Source organism: Mugil cephalus, chromosome 22 (genome assembly GCF_022458985.1).
Source record: "Mugil cephalus isolate CIBA_MC_2020 chromosome 22, CIBA_Mcephalus_1.1, whole genome shotgun sequence".
Classification (NCBI taxonomy): Eukaryota; Metazoa; Chordata; class Actinopteri; order Mugiliformes; family Mugilidae; genus Mugil; species Mugil cephalus.
In genome coordinates, this window is record NC_061791.1 from 16,788,456 (window position 1) to 16,810,579 (window position 22,124).

The following is a 22,124-nucleotide window of genomic DNA, read 5'->3' on the forward strand; positions in this document are numbered from 1 at the left end:
GGTGGGCAGAGAGGCACTGGAGATGATTATGTGCTTTCTTTTTTTTTTTTTCTTTTTTCCTTTCTTCTTCTTTTCTAATCCCACACGGTGAGGTGAGAGGGGAGACAGAACAGAGACTTTTTCAGGCTGCTGGAAGAACTAGTACAGAGATGGATTCATGTCCTGGGTGAACCTGAAGTGTTCAACTCTGCCCTAAAAAAAAACAAACAGCCCGCATTTACCAGTGGTCACTTAGAAGGAGTTATTACTGGAACAAGAGTGGCTAGTTACAGGTACTGATATGAAAACAGCCAAGTCATGACCTCTGACCTTTAGAGCACAAGAAAAGCAGCTGCTGTGTGTCGTCTTTGTAGGGCAGCCGTGACGTCGGTGGGTTGAGATGGAAGTCTGGAACGTGGAATGACGACATGACCGTCCCCTTCTGATGATGCAAACACGAGGCCCAAACAATTCGGAGGCCTTTAAATATAATATAACCTCCCTCTATCGTTAAAACTATTGCATGATCACATTTCAGCTTTTAGAAAACAAAAGAAAAGAAAAAAATCGGCGTCTGCCTTAGTTCTCTAGTGTCTTTGCTTTACAATTTGTACATCCAGTGGTATAACAAACCCAGCAATATACGACAAAGGAATTAAAAAAAAAAAAAGAAAAGAAAACACAACCCTTTTGGATGACCACAAGCATGAAACATTCAGATATATTACACACTTGCACGGGGAGGGTGGAAATCTGGCGACAACTTCCACTAAACGCACTGGATCCGAGAGAAAGGAACTATTAAAAAAAAAAAAAAAAAAAATGAAACAGACAAATGAACATAATGCAGGAAAGTACTTGCAAATACTTAACATTCACTATATACAGACACGTGGCTGGCCGGGCTGTCACCATGGCGATGACGGACGGGGAGGGGGAGGGCGGGGGGCAGCGAGGGCCCGGCTGTCCCAAGCATCGTACATGCAGGTGAGTTTTTTTTGGCGGAGGGGGATTCTGGGTATTAAGGGGTTAAAATGCCTATAGACAGCAGTGTCGGACATCACTAAAAGCTACAGTCATACACTTGGAGTATAGTCGGTTTCTCCTTTCACTTTGCTTGGAAGAAAAGAAAAAAAAAAAAAGGATCAAGGAGCACCTTCGACTAACACTGACGCAAAGGAAAATAAGAACAGATAGTGTCTATGTACAGATGCACATTCTTTACATTTCAGTCCGATCCTGCTGCAGCTGTGTAGCCAACCAGGGTCCAGACAGAAGGAGATGGGAGGCGGCCATGTCAACTTAGGCCCCTCCTCTTTCCTCTCTGTAAACAAAAGGAGGTGTGGAGCTGTGCTGCTGGGCCTTATGTTCAGTAATGGCTAAATAAAATAAAATAAAAAAAAAAATACTAAAAAAAACAACAACAACAAAAAAAATCAGTGCAATGTTGTAGGCAGACAAAACACACAAACTTTACAGCCTCTACAGAAAAAACATACATGGAATGAATCTTTCTTCGTCCGTCCTTTTTCTTATACTCTGCTGTTAATAAATATACTCGCTGTACCTGTTCTCAGGCTTCCATGTTTAACAGCTACTTTTTTTTTTCCTTCCATAAAAACTCGTCTAAAATGACTTGAAATGTAAAAATGATGGCGCTAGAAGATACTTTTTTTTTATTTATAAATAGTTTTAAAATAAATATTCCTGTATCACATTGTCTGTAGGATATTATCTGTTTAGAGTGGTGCCAGCTGAAGGAGTCCCATTTCGCGTATTCCTGCGTTAATACTGCACGACAACCGTTATTGATTTAATAATGACAATAATAACAAAAAGGAAAAAAGAACTTTACTGAATTTGTGTGGTCTGTGGGTGCAGCTTTAGTTTCAGCAGGTGAGAAGTGGGGTTTCTCCAGCGGCTCCACCTGCAACCCAACACCCGCCTCTGATAAGTTCAGCAACGCTAGCGGATCCTCAGCTCCGCTCGGAACCGGTGCAAAAATCAAGACCTTAAGAAGACATTCCCTTATTTCTAATCATACTTTAAAAAAAAAAAAAAAAAAAGAAAGAAAAAAAGCAACCTTCTTTTAGTTTCCATCGGGGCTAATTACCACAGGAACAGAATTCCTGAACCAATTGAAGACAACACACACATACAGGGCACACGGACGGGGACACCATAAATAAGATAGAAAGAGGGGAGGAGGGGAAAAAGGGGCGACTCTGCCTCTTTGTGGCGCTGCCGTCTCCGCAGCGTCGAGTCTCCGGTACAAACTGAAGAGCTCTCATTTTGCAATTCCTCTCTCCTCTCCGCTCGTGCCTGGCAGCAAGCGCACCGTCCAAATGGCTCGGGAGAAGAGAGGAGGTGGAGGGGCTAGGTAGCGGTGAGGGTACAGTAATGAAGTCTGATGTTGGAGAGTAATAGTAGTAGTAATAGTAGTAAAGGTGGCGGTGGTGGAGTGGGCAGAAGGAGTAAAGGGGAGGTGTGTGTGGGTGTGGTGTCGCCCCGTTACAGCATGCTCGTCCTGGCTGATTTATTTATGATTATTTTTTTTCCCCAGAAGTCATTTGATCGGTGAGGGAGAGATGGTCCAAAAAAGCAAGCGCTCCCGAGAACAGCATCGCTCAGGTATGAACTTCGGTAGGGGAGGGCGGGGAGAGGAAATCCTTCCAAAAAACTTCGCTCGCATCCATCCGGGTTACACTCCACTCCCACCCCGCTGCTCCCCACCCCCTTCCTCGTCACCTTCCTCCTCCTCCTCCTCCTCCTCTACACCAGCTGGTAGCCCGAGCCAGACGTCTGGTCGTATTCTATTGTGTACTGCGTGGTCCAGTCCACGGCCACGGGCCGGATCAGGCCGCAGCAGCGGATCTCGAAGAAATCTATGAGGTTTCTGATGCAGCCGTGGCTAGAGGGGGACAGAGAGAGGGTGGTGAAACATTCAGCTGACATCACAAGTTTACATACACCTTAGACAAATACAGCGTTTCCACAGTTCCTTGCACTGACATTAGATTAATCGTCACATTTACTCCTAACATGTCCTGTTTGAGGTCAAGTAGGATCATACTTTACTTTAAGAATAGGTAATGTCAGAATAATAACAGGGAACAAGATTTATTTGGCGTCTTATACCTGTCATCATGTTTGCAGTAGGTCAGAAGAATATGCTTCTTACAAGAAATTACTGGAATTCATCCATGTTTCAGTTCTGCCCACAAGTTTTCTGCTGTACTGACTTCATAGCTTTGTGAGGACCACTCCACTATGCTCGGAGTCACTCTCCTTGTAGAAGACCCATTTTGGACTAAGCTAATATATCCACATAATTATCATCTTTCTGAAATGCACAACTCCGTCCTGCAGCAAAGACATGATGCTGCCACCGCCATGCTTCACTACCGAGAAGGTGGTGAAAAGCTAACCCATTTTACAGGGTACATACAGGAATCTTGAAGTTGATTTCAATACCTTTAAGACTTTTTCGAGACCTTCTCAATATTTTTTTTTAATAGCTCACCACCACTTTGAATTATAACCATTTATATCAGTTTTAGTTTACGATAAAGATCATAGAATAGATTAACGATTATCAGTTTCATGATAAACCACGGTAACATTCCCAACAGTTAGTAGAACCATTTGAAAATTGTTTAATCATTAAAACCATGTTTGATTATTATTAGTTTTTTCAAAATAAAATTTGGTTAAATGATTTCAGTGTGGGTGTAGAAGACAGTCCTACTGTCTCCTCATGGCTACCGGTGGCGATGTAATGTTAAACACTAAGTTGTTGTGGCGCAACGCTACTGCTAGCTAGCAACATTTCTCAACATTTAATTTCTCCAAAAAGACTTTTGTCTTCATGTGTAGGTGCATTCCATAATCTGGACAGTGTCTTTCACAGACCTTTTACTCTTTCTAAAACCTATGACTTACTTGAATGGGCTCTCGATGGATGTGGCTGTGACTTTAAAGTGCTTGTATCTCCGAGCGTTCATCCTTTCGTTGGTGGTGATTCCCAGAGCGGCGATCTAGAAAATATACCAGAGGAATTTGAGCCATAACTTAAGTGCTTACGGTTCTTCTCAGTAACATTAAAGCACTGCAGTCTATTGTCAGTGATTGTGGATGAGCTCGTACCTGGTAGAGCTGACACATGATTAGCACGGCCACCCACATGAAGTGGAAGATGCTGTTGAGGAACATCCAGAACATCCACGGGGAGCAGGAGGCGATCTGGGTGAGGTACTGCCAGAAACCATCCTTGGCATAACTGGTGGCACAGTGGATCTTCCAGTCTGGGGTGGGGTTGTGAGTGAGAAGTTAAGCATCTTAGTGGAGTAACAGAATGAGCGGAGGGTGATATTGGGGACATAAAAGGATTATTCTGCTTACAGGAGATGCAGCCGTAAATCATCCAGCAGATCATACAGAGCAGGAAGAACAGATAGCCCATGAAGTAGCGGTGGTTTCCACTTCCTGCAGAGGACAAACACATGTCTTACTGTCACACTGCTGTCATGTCATGTCCTCTTCTCACCAACATCTGCTTATAGTTATCAACTGAACTGAAGGTAAGAAAAAAAAAATGCGAGGAAATCCAGAAGAGATGATGAAAGAGATGATGATGAGTCTTCCAGCTTTCTGCTCTCAGATTTGGACGTATTGCGTAACATCCCGAAAGCTGAGTGGTTAGTGAGTGTGCCAAATGAGGGCAACAAGTTCCTGCTTTGATTCTCAGTCTGTTGGACTTTTACTTCACTTTCATCATTAGTTCCTCTTTGATTCAAGACCACACTCTTAAATAAAGGGAGGAATATATCCTTAAAGCTTAAAATTAGCACTAAACTAATTATGTGATATTTTCCATGTGTACTCTTATTAGCATGTTAGCATTAGATCATTAGGTGTTGGGTGTTTGATCTGATTTCTGATCTGTGGTCTTATTAGGCTCACACAGATCCAGAAAAAGACTCCAACAGGACCTGATGTTTGTTCAGGCAGCTTCAAAACATGAAAGCTTCATCCTGACCACCTGGCTTCAAAATGGAAGCATTACAGCCACCCCAGCCTCCAGTCCTTCCTTCCCTTACTGTCTCCAGACTACTTCCTAGAATACAAAGCTTCATTGGTTCCCTTTGTTTTTCTCTTCCTTTCCTGCATCTTGTCATCGAACCATTCTCCACTGCTTCGGGTTTCTGTCATCATTTACTACTCGACTTGGCTGGTCCTCATTCCTCCACGTGGTTTTAAACAAGCCGCTTCTACGCTAACCATTTCCTGCTCGTTTCTGCAGTTAACCACAATATTTGTGCTGTCGAAACCTTCATTATTACTACTCTCTCTGTTACTAATCCATTGTGCTTTCGTTCTTTGCCTAACAGGAATGTGAGGCGAATATTTTATGTGTTACTAAAACAGACTAAAGACTAAAAACTGTATCAAACCTTGTTTCTAAATTGTGTTTGCGCTTTAAGTGTGAGCACATGTGGTTTCTAAACAGGTACATGAGGTTGAGAAAACAAAAAGCCACAACTTTCAAACTCTTGAAGGAAAGTATGAGCGCCTGGTTGTTTGCTGGGATGTCTTATTGTAAGCCTGGTGACGTGCTCTTGTTCACGTACCCACGCAGTTGCCCACCCAGGGACAGTGGTGGTCGAACTTGGCGATGCAGCGGTTGCACACGGCGCAGTGTTTGGAACGGATGGGTTTCCGTATCTGTGAGGAAACAAAAAGGTTTGACGTGATCTCTTACTCTCTTTGTTGTTGCCGTGTTATCAGCCGGTTGCTTAGAAGAAAGAACTCACCAAGCAGGTGCTGCAGAATATGCTCAGATCCAGACTGCCTGTCTCTGCCAGCTCCACGATAGTCTGAAAAAACAATAAAAAACAGACATGACAGAAAACTGAATGAACAACTGAGAAATTCATCTCGCTGATGTCTATTTGGCAGAGGAACAAAAGCATGACTGAAGCAGCGATTTCCAGCTGAATAATCAGACTGGAGCTTAATTCACAGTTAACAGCTACAATGACTTAACCACTCAGTTCAGAAATGTGTTTGTCTCTTTAAAGCTCAGGGCCTTGTATTTAAACTGCGTGCACCGGTGCACCTCATCTGTGTTTATACTGGCCTTTTCTACAGGATATGCTTGTGTAAATTGTGTAAAAAGATACAATATGGTTGTGTAAAAAAGACACAAAGCTCGTCATGTACAACAACATCACAGGACAAAAAGAGGTGGAAGGGGATCGCCCACAGGGAGTGGAGGGCTTTGGAGGCTTTGATCTGACGTGGCTGACCAGCCGCTGTGCCGTGCTGCGCTGACAATGCGGGGTAAATATAGCTCTTCATCAATCACAGGAAGGACAATAGGGGGCTCTGGCAAGAATGAGAGTCACTGTTGTCCCTCATTAGAGTGAGATAATGAGGGCCGGGGAGGGAGAAGGTCTGCACTGTTCAGTTAAGTAACGCTACATGTGAGGCCAGGACACAAACAACATTTCCCCCGGGTGTGAAAAGTGGCTCAAAAGTGATTCCTTTACCTTCTTCTTTTGCTCCTCTGACGCTTTGATGATTCCTGGATCGGACTTCCAGGATTTGCCGAAGTTGTAGAACAGAGCTAGAGTGTTAATCAGGAAGGGCACGTGGACGGTGGCAAACGGGAGATGTGCAGCAAGGTCAAGGAACATGGCAGACTTTTCATTCGCAATGAGCTCCACATTTAACTACGTGCAAAACAGCGGATGATTCACAATGATGATGAAATGCAACAATGAGTTCGATTTACGACGCCCAAACAAATCTTTACATGCACCATTTAACACCGTAGCGTGCTTTTACTCTACATGTTGAAACTGGTACAACTTGATGAGCTGTATTTCAAACTGTGGTATTACTGGATTATTGTTAAAGTTTATCTGAAGCTATGCTTCATTTCAGTAAATAATTATTTAGCGGTGTTTTTGGTTAAATTGAGACTTGGAACAGTATCAGAGCGGTACTGCCTCCAAATATCAGCTCAGAAAAATCGGCTGATTTAAAAAAAATAAATAAATCGGTATCAGTCGATCTCTAATTTAAATATTTACATATTTCCTCAATAATCATTGTGTCTTCATTTATCTTTATATCTGAGCTTGGTCAGTTTCCAGGCAGAGACAAATAACTAATCATGCCCTCAGTGAGTGAGAGAAACTTCCCAGCTTGTTAAAAAATCTGTATCACATCCCCACGTCATGATGCACACAGACAACAAACGGCTGTAGGTCTGATACAGCAGGAGCGATTCATTAGAGACAGCAATTGTGATAATATTCTACAACGGCCCACATGAGCTTGTGTTTATTTGCATACAGGGCGTAAAAAACTGAGAGCCAACGTAGTGGCTGGCCGTGCGCGTTTTAATGCCAGATGTGACCACAGGTCCTTTTGAACAAATAGCCATAAAACGCTTTCATGTATTTTTACTACGGTGATGTCAGCCCGAGTCTGATTTTCTCTTCACAGGAATTTGGCCAACAGGAATACTGTGACGCAGGGAGCAGCTCCATTTCATCTTGACTCACCCAGTAAAGGACGCATCATTCAGTCTGTCACGAGAGCTATAAATAAACATTCATGGAAGGAACAGCTCCCCGACGGTGTATAATGCCATTTCACCATAAGACATGCACATAATTCCTAACTGAATGAGCAAATGACTGTGGTGAAGACAGTAACTGATTAATAGTAGTCAGTCTAGCAGGTGTGCATGAGTCAGCCTATTCCCAGAGGAAATCAGCCAAGTGACAGAGGTCCAGACTGGGAAAGACTCCACGCTGTATGCGCTAATCTGTGACCAACTTCTGGAATAACATCCAGTTGTGACTAGGACAGAATAACCACACTGCATCAGCAACTGCAACAACACACATGCGAAATATTTCGTGAAAACCGAGACTTCTGCGCCATGCCAAGTTCAAGTGGGAGGCATTAAACGGCTCAACAAATTCACACAAAACAGTCATCTTCAGTCCATCTGGGGCCAATTGTTAAATAAACTCTTCAGGATCCCTGGCTCCAGAAAGGTGGCTGTGATGCCTCTGTGGATAAAACGTTCCCAACTTAAGGGATTATTCTATTACAGTCAGTATAAACCATACGGATATGCAACACTGAATCACTATGCTGCCGTGCTTTCAAGGCAAGATGGCAAAACGTGTCGAATAAAAGCGCTGAGATCATGTTCCATTAGTCTAGCTGCTGGCTGGAGTTGGGCCATCAGTGAGAGCATCTGTGGCTTCACTCAAGAGCTCGTGGAGATAGGGAGAGGTTGCACACGATCAATGCATCAGAGAAATGAAGAGATGGTTTTCACCTCCCTTTAGGGGCTCAGTCGTGACAGCCAGTGGCTGTTTTAAGCATTTGCAGGTGATAACAGAGTGCAGACATAGTATAATTAAGTAAATATTAGTCAAACTGGTAAGAATCAATACTGCAGGGTTGTTTACATATACCTTCACCTAGCTCTCTGAATTCCACCTGCTGGAAATCCATTTATGAGTAAAGTCATCTCTCCTTTCCCTCCCGAGTACCGAGGAAAATATGATCTAAGTCGAGTAAAGACAAAAAAGTGCCGTAATACAGCTCCGTGCGTGCCATGTGATCCCATTCCAGCCCCAGGCCTGAGGACAATAATGATCTCACAGTGACAGAAAGTGGCTTGAAAGTGGGAGACGTGAAGTTTTGAGTCTGGAAGGCAAAACGAAGGTGTACAAAATACTAGGTTGCCTAGCAGAGATGGGATGTGAGTTTGTTAAAATACAATAAAGCAATCAATAAATTGGACAATACATGGGAGCATCTAATCAGGGCAGGACACTTCAAACCAGATGTTGGGATGTTTAAGCCAATTCGACAGCTCAAAGGCTTATATTCTCATCTTCAAATCAAAGTTCAGCAGAACAACTGCAGGCACGTACAAAATGAGGACCTCCTCCAACCCATGCAGGGCCTCAGTCCACAGATTATGTAACCGTGCTCTGAAGGGTCAGAGTAAACCGAGTCCTCCCCTGACAGCTCAGTCTGAAGAATACAAAGGACCACATCAGAGCAGGTTATGTCGGGATGCTTCAAACAGAACGCTGGTCCAGTGCACCAACAGTCTTGGAAACTAGAAGTTTCTGTGGAAACAATTCTAGAAAATGAGGAAAAAACAAATTAACAGTCATGCACTACGTGAGTTATGTGAGTGTAATAGAGGTGAAACAAGCTGTAGAGCTTGGGAAAAAGTTCAAAAAGTCAGAGTTGTTTGCGCTCAATTTAGAGAGAGTTTAAACTGAGAGAGAAAAAAATACCTGCCCAAGCAAATGGACCGTCCTACAACCAATCAACTCCACGGTGCTTAGATGTGTTTTTTCTGTCCGTCACCACATAAATGATTTCATTGGCTATAACAGACCAACTTTGCACCGCATCATTTTGTGGGCTGGCTTTCAGGCTAGCTGATCATTTGTCTCTGTCAAAATCCTTTCACCGCTACTCCTGTCCAACGGTCTCTTTCCCTACAGTCCCCTCCTCATCTTGGCTGTCCAAGGTCTCAATGCAAGCCTCCAATCAACCACCACCAGCTCTAGATCCCATGGATTCCTCTCCTCATCCGTTACATTCATCTGGGACTTCCAAACGACCTCTCCTCATTGAAATAAAATTGATGGTGAGAATTTTCTAACCAGGTGCCAGTGAACCACTGCAGAAGAAGACATCTGAAGAAACAATCTGAGGAAGGTTACATTCTCCTGGCTGTTCCACTAATCCAACCAGATCTCCATCGCTATCTCTTCAGTGGCCATTCATGAGTCGTGAATAATCATTGTTTACCTACTTCATTTTAAACCTACTTCTATTGCAGTTATTAATTTATTAGCTTTTTGTCATACAATCTGAATGTTTAGAGATTCACCTGTAAAGTAGTTCGTTCTTAACTATGGGACACACTGGGTGCTGCAGCAGTACCAAAGGCTCCTGTGATTATGGCTCCTAGTGTTGCTAAGCAACAGTATGAATGGCACCATTCATTTGTTAAATTTGATATTAACTTAACAAGCACAAAACCATCCAGTGCTCGACATGTGGATCACCTGATTTGCATAAATATATGCGATTAGAAGTACACGGCACTAATTTGTATGTAATGAGGGACACGTCCACATCAGTGATAACCTGTGTCAGCAGGACAAACTTAACCACGCTGCGCTGTCAGCGACATGAAACAGCATGCCTGGCAACGCGCAAGGCAGAAGAAAGACGCCATTATTGCAAAGAGAGCCAAGGTGGATTCGAAGGCTTAATAACAACCTTTGTGGTTGGAGGGCAAAAGAAAAGCCTGGAAGAATAAGCAAATAACTTCACACAAGAAAAGACCTGCCTGCAGTCACAGGGCCAAATCTGCACATGGTAAATTACCCATGAACCAACACTTGAAATACAAATGACACAAGGTCACCAAAAGGAAAACAACAGCACAATCTAAATCTAAAAATAACTGAAACTTTGTTGAGAACGCGGTTTTCTTTTTGAGTAAATTTGCATCAAAGGCATCTTACTCCTCCTTCCCATTATCGGAGCAATGAGGCAGAAAATGAAATCCCTTCTACAAACGAGAACTCTGCTCTCTCGCAATTAGCAGCGTCTGAACAGAAAGGCGATTCTTCCACGGACAAAAAAAAAAAAATTAAATGTGAGGAGCAGTCATGCTGAGGCCAAGAGGAACTCTCTGGAGTCGCTTTGTTGGGTTTCACCCCACGGCTCTTACACACTGAACCCCCTGTTTGTAATATTAACACACAGCACAGACATGGAAAACATTTAGTTACTTACGCGTAGCGTTACAATGAGCCCGTCTGCTCTTCACATTTACCTTTCTCCTCTCCATACGTTTGAGCCACTGAAAATGACCTGGAACTCAATCTCTGACCCCAACACAAGTACTTTTGTCTTCTTCTGCCAAACTTTAAATTGAGCAGCAGTAAAATTGTCCATATTTCATAGAGATCCCGCCGATTACATGGGGATCGCATTTGCAAAGCCTGCTGGTGGGCCTGAGAGATTCATAAAAGCTTCTGTTGCTCCTACTACAATTTACGATACCACATTTGTGTCCTTTCACTTAGCTCCGCATCTACACGAGTGAATGATTAGAGGTATTAAACCAACATGGAGGCTACAAAGACGCACTTGTGTGTAAATCTCCAAAAAGAAAAAACGCCAAACAGCGTTTTGTCCCTGTGATTCCGACTGTTTAAAAGTTTGGCTTGCACCTGAGAGGGAACAACCGCAGCAGAGTTCAGCACCGAGTGGCAGTGGGTAGATGAAACAGAAGCACCGACACAGCACCATGCAGCTGTTTATAAGACAAGAAGAAAGGTCCTACTTCAAACAGCACTGACAGAAGTGCAGTGAAAGCACACCCACACATTAGCAGAATGTGGCTAAGTAAGAATAAAACAGATGGGCCTGAGAGCTCATCTGTCACTCTGACAGGTTGGAAACTTTTACAGGGAAATAAAGCACAATTTGACTGAGGACTTCCTATGGGGAAATTAACAACAGTCACAGAGCAGGAAAATCCTGAGCGTTATTAGGAATTTTGAAAGTTATTAAAGTCAAAATGTGAAACGTTCATGGTGAGATTGATTCAGGAAATCAGTAGTGATACTCAGCCCTAAAACCTACAACTGCAGAGTTTTCCTTTTAATGTAAACTTCCAATAAAAAAAACAAAAGGATATCATTCCAGAACCAGTAAAACCAGGTGGTGTACATCCAGAACTTGGTTGCCAGGTAGATTCCCAGAGGGAGAGCACTGTGCATGGAGTGGTCGAAGAAAGCCCTGCAGAGAAAAGAAGAAAAAAAAGAGGAGAGGAAGAGGCTCAGTAAGTTCCCTAAAAAAGTAAAAGTATTTTTTTTATCAGCAACATAGCATCACTAAAATATTAGTTTTCGCCCTTGTTGTGCCCTTCTGCCACATTCTGGAAAGGGTCGGTGTTGCAGTATCCAAAACTTGCTGATATGCTTTTTGATCAAACATGCAAGATTTTCTTTCTTTTCCTGGCCTTTCAAACTGTTGGCTTGCTGGTTTGTGTCAACTATAAGCTGACAAGAGAGAGACAAATGAAAGACAAGCCAAAGGTAAACTGTGGGTGGAAAAAAAAACACAGTTTACATGCATATCTTAAATGTGCTGTGTACATGAACAAAACCTGTTCCTAAAACCTCATTAGTATACCCCACACGACTTATTTTGACAACGAGGAACGTTCCGTTTTGTTTACATACTGGAGTTATGCTCTGCAGGACGCCTGGCTCTCAGTATCACAGTTGAAGGACTCTCCCAGCTCATAATAACTTTGGCATAATTCTCTTAGTTTGAGTCAAACTGCAATAAACCAGAATTTTCCTTTCTTTACTGCTCAGCTCCAAGCTTATGTGCTCTATACATCAAGGCATTCTTCTTACAGATGTTCCACCCGCTGACTGGGGAACACATGGACTGATCAGGTCTGAGGCTTTGATCTGACTCATGGATACAGCAGCAAAAACAAACCAAACCATTACCTGATGACACGGGGCAGCTGGACTCAACAGCACTCAAATTAAAAAAAAAGAAAAAAAAACTCTCAACACAATGCAAGTACTCCAGGAATTCCAGTAAACTGGGTTAATACTCTGAGTAAGGAGTGTTATTACGTCACCAACTGCCACAACACAAGCTGTCGGAGGTCAGTGTCAGTAGTAGTGGGGTTGAAGCACGCAATACAGATTTTAAAAGAATAAATCTGATAAAAACTACATAAGTGAGTCTGTGTAATGTGCGTTTTTTTGTAACTGGCACATACTTGGAGAGGAACTGCACGGCGACCCAGACACCGGCGTACATGAGGCCCTTGATGAGCCAGGAGTCGATGTCCAAGTCGGCGATGAAGCCGACCAGCCAGATGACGACGAAGGGAGTTCCCAGCATCACCTTCTGTCTGAACTCCTGCAGGAGGAGAAGAAGGTGGAGAGGAGGTGAATGGACATCAAACAGAGGGAGACAAATATGCAAGACGGTTAGGAGACGTGTCAAAGAGTCGAAACAAAAGAGGAATTGATGGATGGAGCAGGAGGAAGTTCCTCTTTTTGCATTTTGTTTTAAAATCTGGGAACTGAATCATGATCTTAATCATTAGAGATAGAGGATACGTTCATGTTTATGTTGCTGTCGGATTAGGAGAAAGTTAAACTAAAAGTTATGTGTTAATTATCAGCAACTTTAGCTTTTCTGTACAATAGATACTACATACAATTTAGTATTAATAGTTCATACCACTCCACATGTCTTTTCATAAGCACTGGCTCTCTAATCCCAGATTCAGACACACATATACGATATATAGTTTAAGACTGAAAATGAACACGCATCGCTTTGTACCAAGTAATGGATTAATCCTGGATGCCCTTTAACATCCCAACAAAAAAAGACCAGACTTCTGTTGTTGCCACGATGTTGCTATGACACTCACAAACAGGAGCACAAACAATTGTTGTTTCTAGAAGTCAGACCCAATAACTTCAAGCAGAAGGGGAAAGATGGCAAGCTCCACCTGGTTGAGAAACAGCGTGTCCCTCTGCAGGAATTTATGACTCTACAATCATCTAATCAGACACAGTAGCCCTCTTATCAGACTAAAAGAGCGCGTCGTCTGAACCTGGTATTAGTTGTCAAGACAAACAAAGAGGAATGTAAAGAAGCAGTTCGAGCAAGTCAGATTATATTTATACATATTCCTCTATCTAGATCAGCTCTGCCCACTACAGCACTGAAACTAGGGATCTGGACTACAGCAGACTAAGTTCCTAGTGTCATACGGTTATCACTTCTATACACAGACTGGACGTTTAGGTACATATGTTGTCATCTAAATTACCTTCATTAACTACTCACATCCAGGCAGAGGAGTGGAAAGATGACAACACATTTAAGCAGAGTTAGCACCGAGTTAAGCGATTAAATCTAGAAAAGCTAAATTCACAATGACGGTCTCACATCACTGACAGGTAAATATGTGAACATTTTTCATAGTTCAGTTCCAACAGACAAGGACACATTTGAATGACCGCACGCTGCGGTCAGATTAGACACAGCATTGTTGTCTGTTAAATCCTAGAGGTCATTTATGGACAACACTTGTTCCTGTCAGACTGTCTGAAGGCAACAAACAGACTAGACTGAAAGGGAGTCGCAACCACGGACATGTTGTGACAGTGCAGCAATGCAGAAAGACGTTCAGTCTGGACACGCCTGCCTGAGCGTGTCTCAAAACGTGTCCTTACAGTGTTAAGTCTGTCCTTAGTGCAGGGACTGATACGTCACTGCCTATTGTGATTGTTCCAGTCCAACTGACTGGTATTTCAGTGTGTATTGATAAATTACTCACAGGTACTCTACTTTACACTTGGTTTTTATGTCTAAAGGACCTGAGTATGCGTTTGTACCTTGTCCATCTTCAGTCTTTTCAGGTAGGACGGGCTGTCGTAGCCTTTAGCTTGCCGTGCTTCCTGTAGGTGATTGATCATCCAAACATTCTTCCTCTGCTTGGCTAGGTCCAGCGGTGTCTCACCCTGGAAAATACAAAAGAAACAGCCATTGCAATCATCTGTAAATACTGTATCGTAGCACCAAATGCACTGTCGAGACCAAGAAAAAGCTGCCATCTGAGAAACAGTTTAGGAATTTTACTACTGCTAAAAACTCAGACATATTGGTTCAGGAAGACGGTGGGTTAAAAGACAGTCGACAGATGTCTGGTTTCTTTAATGCATGGTTATACACTTATCCATTGTACATATGCTTCTGTGGTGGTCATTATGCATCTGGTTTCTTCTTTTCCGTGATATCTCTCATTGTGGAATAGCAGCACATACAGAGAAACTGAACCACTCCTTTAAGCTGTGACGACGACATTAACCTTGATGTTCTGTGCATCAACGTTAGCATTGGCGTCCAGCAGCAGGCTGATGACGGTGGTGTTGCCGGCCAGCACGGCCCAGTGCAGCGCCGTGTTCTTATGGTATTTGTCGCCCAGGTTGACCGAGACGTTGAAGGTCAGTAGCAGCCTGGTGGGATCCACACTGTCACATAGAGGAGAAAATCAAGTTAGGGCAAGTTAAACGAGAGGCCTTCCCGCCTGACATCACAGGCCCCTTTCAGAGCTTGCATTGACATCTGTCCTGGGCAACACAACTGAAAGTGGCCAGCTTAAAGTACAGGTGTGAACACAGCCTGGTACCAAAACGATGAAGTCATCGCCCCACCCCTTGCCCCTCTATCCCCCGACGTCTCGTAGCAACATCAGTGCCAGACTACAGGCTTGTGATGAGCAGAAACAGGACCTCGCATAGGCCTCAGATTTATAACTAGATGCAGTTTTGTAATGGATCCATCTTTATGGAGAAATTATCGAAACTAGAGAAGGAGAACCAGAAGAAAAAAAGATCACTTCACTATGATTGCCTGGGAAAAAGTTAAGTAAGTGCTGTCTGTACACTGGCAATGAGAAGCCTTAAAATAGGTGTCCTGTTATAATATTTTACTGCCACCTCAAATGTTTATTTGCATACAGAATGCAAAACTGAGATCTCAAGTGCTGCATTGAGCCACATTTTAACTTCAACTTCCTGGTGGGATCAGTGAGTTAAATTACTAAATTAGAAATAGAAACTATGAATGAATATTCATATGAAGCCGAGAGGTGTCCTGGACAAATGATTTTCTGTGTAAGCAGTTGCTCTGATAAATGGCTGCTCATTTAATTTGCCGTGCGCGTAGAGCTGTAGTCAGCAGAAACATGCTCTGGCTTGTACGTGATTATTTTTCTCAGCCATCAGATCCTTAATTCAAGGCTCACATTTATTAGGCTTTGCTTACTGTATTGTGTATAGTTCATGTGTAGTACACAGAACTGTATAGCTACTGCGTAAACATACACACCTGTGTGTCCTGTAAGCCGCCCACATCAGAGGAGTCATGCCGTTCTGATCCATCATGTCCACATCCTGTTAAAGAGGAAACAAAGAGGGATCCAGCTGAAGAAGCTGAGGAGCCAGTGCAGCAGGCAAAAGGAAAATAATGATAATATGGCGCCCCCTGATGGAGAGCACTGGTATAAAATACAGTCAAAACACTGACCAACTGTGGTGAAACTTAAAAAAGAGATCCTCAAGTCAACACTTTTGCAGCTAATCACTTATGTCTAATCAATGGAAGCCCTACTGGCCGATACTAATAACAAATCTGCATAAAAAAAAAAATTAAAAAAAAAAATATACTGAAGGCACAAAAATAAATTTCAGTAGTCTAACAGAAAGCACAAAAAACACTCTCTTTAATCCTTTAACTTCCACAATGGGCTGATAGAAAGAATGAAGAGAGAGAGAGAGAGCCTTGACAAACCAAAAACATCTTCTCGTCTACAATATGACCTGCAGGGATGTAAAAGCTGCTTGAGGACGGTGCACGGAGGTAGATCTGTGCTGCTGGGGCCTTTTGTTGTCTTAAAAAACATGCATCTGTCCGCTGTGACAGACGACTGGCTCATATCGATAGACAGATGTATAGATAGATGTGCATCTGTGATCATGTTTGGCTGCTGATTCATATCATGCATGCATTTCCTGCACCATCTGATGGGCTTTCCAGATTACAGAGGTGGCTGATCGAATTATTTACGTGAAAGATTGGCTGATAATGGTCAGTGGCACAGCACTGAGCAACAGGACATAAACAGTGATGGGAAACATACTTAAGTGTGTCAGCAACATGGTTTTGCAAAATATTGTGGTGGAGCAAACTAACTGAAAAAAACCCTCCTGTCAGTACAGCACCATATTCTCTTCTGTGAAAGGAAGAATTTAAGGTTTCCCAGGTTAGTTTGTCCTCCTAATGAAGCTGCAGCGTCCGTGTTTCCTACCTGTCCTTTGGCAATAAGGTAAGCCACGATGGAGGTGTGGCCGAACTGAGCGGCCAGATGGACGCAGCTGCAGCCCTCGCCATCGATCAAAGACGGGTCTGCACCGTATTTCATGAGCTGCACCACCATGGACAGGTGGCCTTGTCTGGGAGGTGGACACACAACAAACAATAAACCGCAATACATCCAGAAATCATCTTATTCTGCAAATACGGACACATGGAAGCATCTGACAGCTCTGCTGACTTTAACTTCAGCTGCTGACATCAGTAGAAAGAGTCTCATGCACTCCCACAGCTATTAATCTGCTATGATGCACATCACAAAGTGATGCAGCCTTGAGACTGATTTTCTTTCCATTATCATTTTGTCTCCGTGGTGCCCCCAGGCACTTGGCTACATGATTTTATTGCATGCAGCATATTGGATTTTTAAACTGTGTTTTATTACCATCGCTGTATGCAATGTAAAATTCCCCCACAGGACAATAATGCATATAGTGCATGATGACACTAGATAAAAAAAAAGAAAAAAAAAAGAAGGTGTGCTATGTCTCATGGCTTTCACTGCACAAAAGTACGATGTGAGTGAACTTGAGCAACCAAAGCCTGTGACAGCACCGTTCTCCAGGATGTGCGTGACTGTCTGACGTCCTGTGGACGGGGAGGTTGGGGGCTTTATAAAGGTCACTGGCAGCCGGAGGGGAGGGGATGTTGAGTGGGATTTGGGGTGAAAGTGGAGAGTGACACAGGACTGCAGTGTCTGCGTGGCAGCGACAATGAGGATGCCTGTTGTCAAAGCGATCAATAATTCAGGAGGAAAGCGCTTCAGGCCTCCTGTCTTGTTGTGTAAAGGTCGTGGGGGGTGGATCTTATGTGACCTGTCGCCTCAGACTTGTTCACAGTCTATGGTCATTACACAGAAAGGAAATTAAAAAAAAAATCTTCAAAAAAGTAATCTGGTTTTAGTCGGTAGATATGAGTGACACAATAATGGTGATTCGTTTAAAGTAATTACATAACATAGATTTAATTGGCACAATTAAAATGACCATGCTTTGTACTCTCATCACTAAAAAGTAAAGTGTTTCTCAAACTCACTGACATCCAGAAGATGTGTGTGCATGTGTTACCTGGTGGCCCAGTGCAGTGGTGTAGAGTTGAGATCTCCCCCCAGCTGGTCAACTATGGCTCCCTTTGATATGTAGTACCTGCACATACAAGCACAATCATCGCATGGAACTATAAACTTTGATGAATCAGATCTCTTTCAGGCTGTGAAACCAGTAGAACCACTAATACATAGAAATGTTTGCTGTTCTTCTGATAACGCAATGGACCAGGACTGTTATGTTATGCCACAGCAAGCATGCAACAGTAAAAGTAATCAGCCAGCACCTAAATCACCAGCTGATCAGCACCAGCTAAAGAAATGCAGTAAGTAGAGAGAGTAAAATTAGATATTGGAGGAAATTAAATCCCTCCAACACAATATAGGGCAGGTTAGCCACAGCCTTTTCATTCCTGTGAATGTAATGTCTCATTTTATTAGTAAAATACTGGCAGCAGCTTGAGAGAATGTCAGTTAATGAGCCGAGGTTTCAAACTGTAAGTTTACAGCTTCCAAAAGATGTCCTCTATCAAGTAAAAACCAACATTACACCAGAGCAAACATGAGCTACCCTAAGCTTTGGAAACTAAATGCCAACGGCTTTAATGTGGAGAAAGAAAGTCAGACTCATAAAGCAGCTGACGTGAAACATGTTATGAGAAAATACTGTAACTGTAATATACTGACGACAAATAATCAACATCCTGGAGTCCAGGAAGATTAAAGAGAGAACCTGAATAAATTACGGGAGTAAAACCACAAATACATGGCCAACGACTGATTTCACTGTACATTTATGTAACGTTTGACCATCTGCTGAATACTGTGCTGATCCTCTTTTGCCACAAAAACAACAACAACAAAAAAACTGTCCTGTTCTGTTGAGACACTGACTCTACTGGACCTCTAAAGGTCTCCTGTGGGATCTGGCACCAAGATGTAAGCAACAGATCATTTAAGTCCTACAAGTTGAGAGGTAGGGCCTCCACGAGTGTGTCCAAACATCTCACAGATCAATCAGGACATCTATTGAGATGGGAGATAGAGATGTGGGGTTTTGGAGGCCAAGTCAACACCTCGAACTCATGATTGAGTCCATTCCTGGACCTTTTTTATTTGGGGGAAGTTTGCAAAGAGGCCACTGTCATAAGGGAACACTCTTTCCATGAAATGTTCATGGTCCACAGCAATGCTTAAGTTGGTGTTATGTGCCAAAGGAACATCCACATGACGAACCCAAGGACTCACTTCCTCTGTTGCTGTGTCTTCTTTCCATAGAGGTGCCGTACGTTCCTCAGGTAAACAACGCACATACACCTGACCTCCCTGTGCTGTAATATAAAAAATCCTCCCTGATGTTCTGCATGTCCACTGTATACTCTTTAGACAGTGGACAGTTATTCACCACTTTTACTTCCTTGGATCACTTTTGATAGATAGTGGCCACTGTAGTTGAGGGTTTGGGTTAGGAGCACCACAAACAAGCTGCAGTTTTGGAGATGCTCTGACCCAGATGTCTAACAATCACAGTATGGCCCTCGGTCAAATTGCTTAAATCTTTCCAACTGGTCTTTTTTTCTACTTCTAACACATCATCTTTGAGGACAAAATTGTGTCTTTCTGACATAATCACTGTTATTCACAGTGGTCAAAATGTTGGTCTGCTGGTCTTTGTAAACTGGTAGTGGTGGTGGACGTACACTACACATTATGTTTGGAGTTGAACAAAATGACCAGTCTGGGCTGGACTGAAAAGCTTGTGTTACCTTCTTTGCCGACGTTCAGCAGAAATTTGACTAAAACTTGCCTTTTGTCCGTTTGTTATTTCTCTCGTAGTGCAACGGTTTGATCTCTAACCTTTTCTGCTACTGCCACTGTGGAGTTTGTTCAAAACCAGATTTGAGTGGACTCACTTGACCAAGTCTATCCTGTTGTTGATGGCGGCCCAGTGGAGGAGTGTCACGTTTTCTTTGTCTGGCTGCCGAACGTCGAAGCCCGCCTCCACCAGCTCCCTGCAGCGCTCGAAGATGCCGTACCTGAGGCGGAGGAGCGGAGAGGGATTAAAGTCTCCACACATCCAAACACACTCCCAAACACAGAAAAACATAAGGTTAAACATGCTAAACCGAGGCAAGCTGAGGCCAAAACAACACGCCCACACTGTGGGATAAGTTGGCAGGCAGAGACTCCTGACATCAAATCAAAACAATATAACCGCTGTCAAATAAAACAATACTTTTCATTGTCTTATCTGCAAGAACTTCTCAGGAATAAATCCTCTCGTCGTTTTCCTAAACAGTACATGAACTCTTCAGCAGTGGGAAACCACAGGTGGAAAAATGACGCTTGTTCTGGATTTGAAGTCTGCGGTATCTTGACAACGTAAAAAACACACAAACGAGGCTTCTCCTCCAGGAACGACACGAGCTCCGAGTCAAAACAGCTGACACCAACAACCAAGGCTGTTCACTCACTGTGTGGCCTTGACGATGTCCCAGGTGCTGTAGTCGTCCACGTGGTTTTTGCGGCCGACATTCTCGCTGTAGCCGTGATTGTAATGACTCTGGGGTTTGATTTCCTGAGAGGACACAGAGAGACACGGACAATAAAGATTAGTTAAAAGTTCCGCTTGATGACGGCCGTCAACATTACGAAAAAACAAAGGAATCTACAACTGTGAATATGTGAATTGTGTTTTATCAGCCAATCACAGATGCAAACTTCTTTTATTATTATTATTTATTCCCCCTTTTGTGGCATAGAATCTAACTTTCATCATGAAAACAAAATACTGAACTGTTTTAAATTATTTTAGCCCTTTCTCACACCAAATTCAATTATTCTAATTTATGAAACAACCTTTAAAATAACCTTCTCATAAAACATTCCATGAAAAATACAACTACGCACTCATCGCGTAGACAACGTCCGGTTTCAAGTGCTGACAAGTCCAAAGTCCAACAATTATTATTATAGTGGAAGATAAAAAAAAAAAAAAGTAATAGATTAACCATGATCCATCAAGTAAACAAGCCAGACCAAATAAATTTGGTCGATCACTTGGTGCGCACCTTGGAACATACCAAGATAGGATTAAGATTACAGGGATGAGTTTTACACGTCAACTAAAATCCAGTACAATCTATGTAGGTTAACATGGATAGAATCACATAATAATGTTCTTGAAAGTTAAACCTTATTTAGAAGAATAGATAAAAGACTGGGGATTTCCATTGGGTGCTGGAAGAAAATCTAAATCGTAACGTGTCCCAAAAATACAATAACAAGTTTAATGCATTCTCTGTATTATTACAAAAAAAAAAAAATTAACATGAGGTTGGCATAATGGAAAACCTTCATGAGAGAACACTAGTTTACTGATCCAAGAAGAGCGGTTGTGGCTTGGCCCCGTTAACAAATTTCCATAAAAATAAATAAATCAGTTGCTGTGGCCCACAACAGCGGGGTCAACAGGGGGAAAAACACAGCAACTTTAAAGTCCTGAAAGCAGATGTTTTCAATTAGTGGGGCTGATCAAACCTCAAGTTGTGGTGGGGTTAAAAAAAAATGTTATACTGGAAATTACATGACAAAACCAGATACCATGAATTATAATAATAAAGTAATCTGCTGGGTTAACAGGTCCAACTCTGACTCTGAACATTGTAGTAGTTCATCATTTTCATTCTGATTTTGCACCGCTGTAGATGGTTATATTATATTATATTATATTATATTATATGTGTATACACACACCTATCTCAGGGTGACAGTGGGTTTGTGTATTTACGATTACAACTGTGGTTTTCAGTTATCACACCAGACAAAACTTAAGAAAAAGGTGAACAATTTATCACCATCAACTACTGAAACACGCTTGCACTGCGTTACGCTAAGCAAACAAAAACTAAAATGTGAATCATATAAACATGATTAACCAATAAAAAATAAATATACAAGCATATACACAAGTACCCCACTGCTCACTGACATCACTCAGTCAGACAACAAAGCTAGTATGACAGAAACTAGTTTATAG

The 22,124-nt window shown here is 42.5% G+C and overlaps 1 protein-coding gene across 2 annotated transcripts in view; it reads right to left on the bottom strand.

Moving 5' to 3' along the window:
* Positions 1–59: 59 nt before the first annotated feature.
* zdhhc17 (zinc finger DHHC-type palmitoyltransferase 17) overlaps positions 60–22,124 on the bottom strand; it is a 29,836-nt gene continuing 7,771 nt past the window's right edge. Inside the window, exons 2-18 of one of the 2 annotated variants that reach the window (XR_007111264.1) lie at positions 20,560–20,663; positions 19,999–20,121; positions 18,108–18,185; positions 16,976–17,120; positions 15,997–16,061; positions 14,975–15,137; positions 14,502–14,627; positions 12,863–13,005; positions 11,756–11,856; positions 6,531–6,655; positions 5,793–5,855; positions 5,610–5,703; positions 4,381–4,464; positions 4,126–4,283; positions 3,922–4,016; positions 310–2,890; positions 60–192 (exon numbers count right to left, since the gene is read on the bottom strand). Coding sequence is in view for 1 of the 2 variants with exons in the window: in XM_047575375.1 (XP_047431331.1) it covers positions 2,752–2,890; positions 3,922–4,016; positions 4,126–4,283; positions 4,381–4,464; positions 5,610–5,703; positions 5,793–5,855; positions 6,531–6,655; positions 11,756–11,856; positions 12,863–13,005; positions 14,502–14,627; positions 14,975–15,137; positions 15,997–16,061; positions 16,976–17,120; positions 18,108–18,185; positions 19,999–20,121; positions 20,560–20,663 (1,806 nt within the window). In the remaining variant the exon portion in view is untranslated. Of the gene's footprint in view, positions 2,891–3,921; positions 4,017–4,125; positions 4,284–4,380; positions 4,465–5,609; positions 5,704–5,792; positions 5,856–6,530; positions 6,656–11,755; positions 11,857–12,862; positions 13,006–14,501; positions 14,628–14,974; positions 15,138–15,996; positions 16,062–16,975; positions 17,121–18,107; positions 18,186–19,998; positions 20,122–20,559; positions 20,664–22,124 lie in introns of both variants that reach the window. The other variant, XM_047575375.1, reaches the window with a different exon arrangement.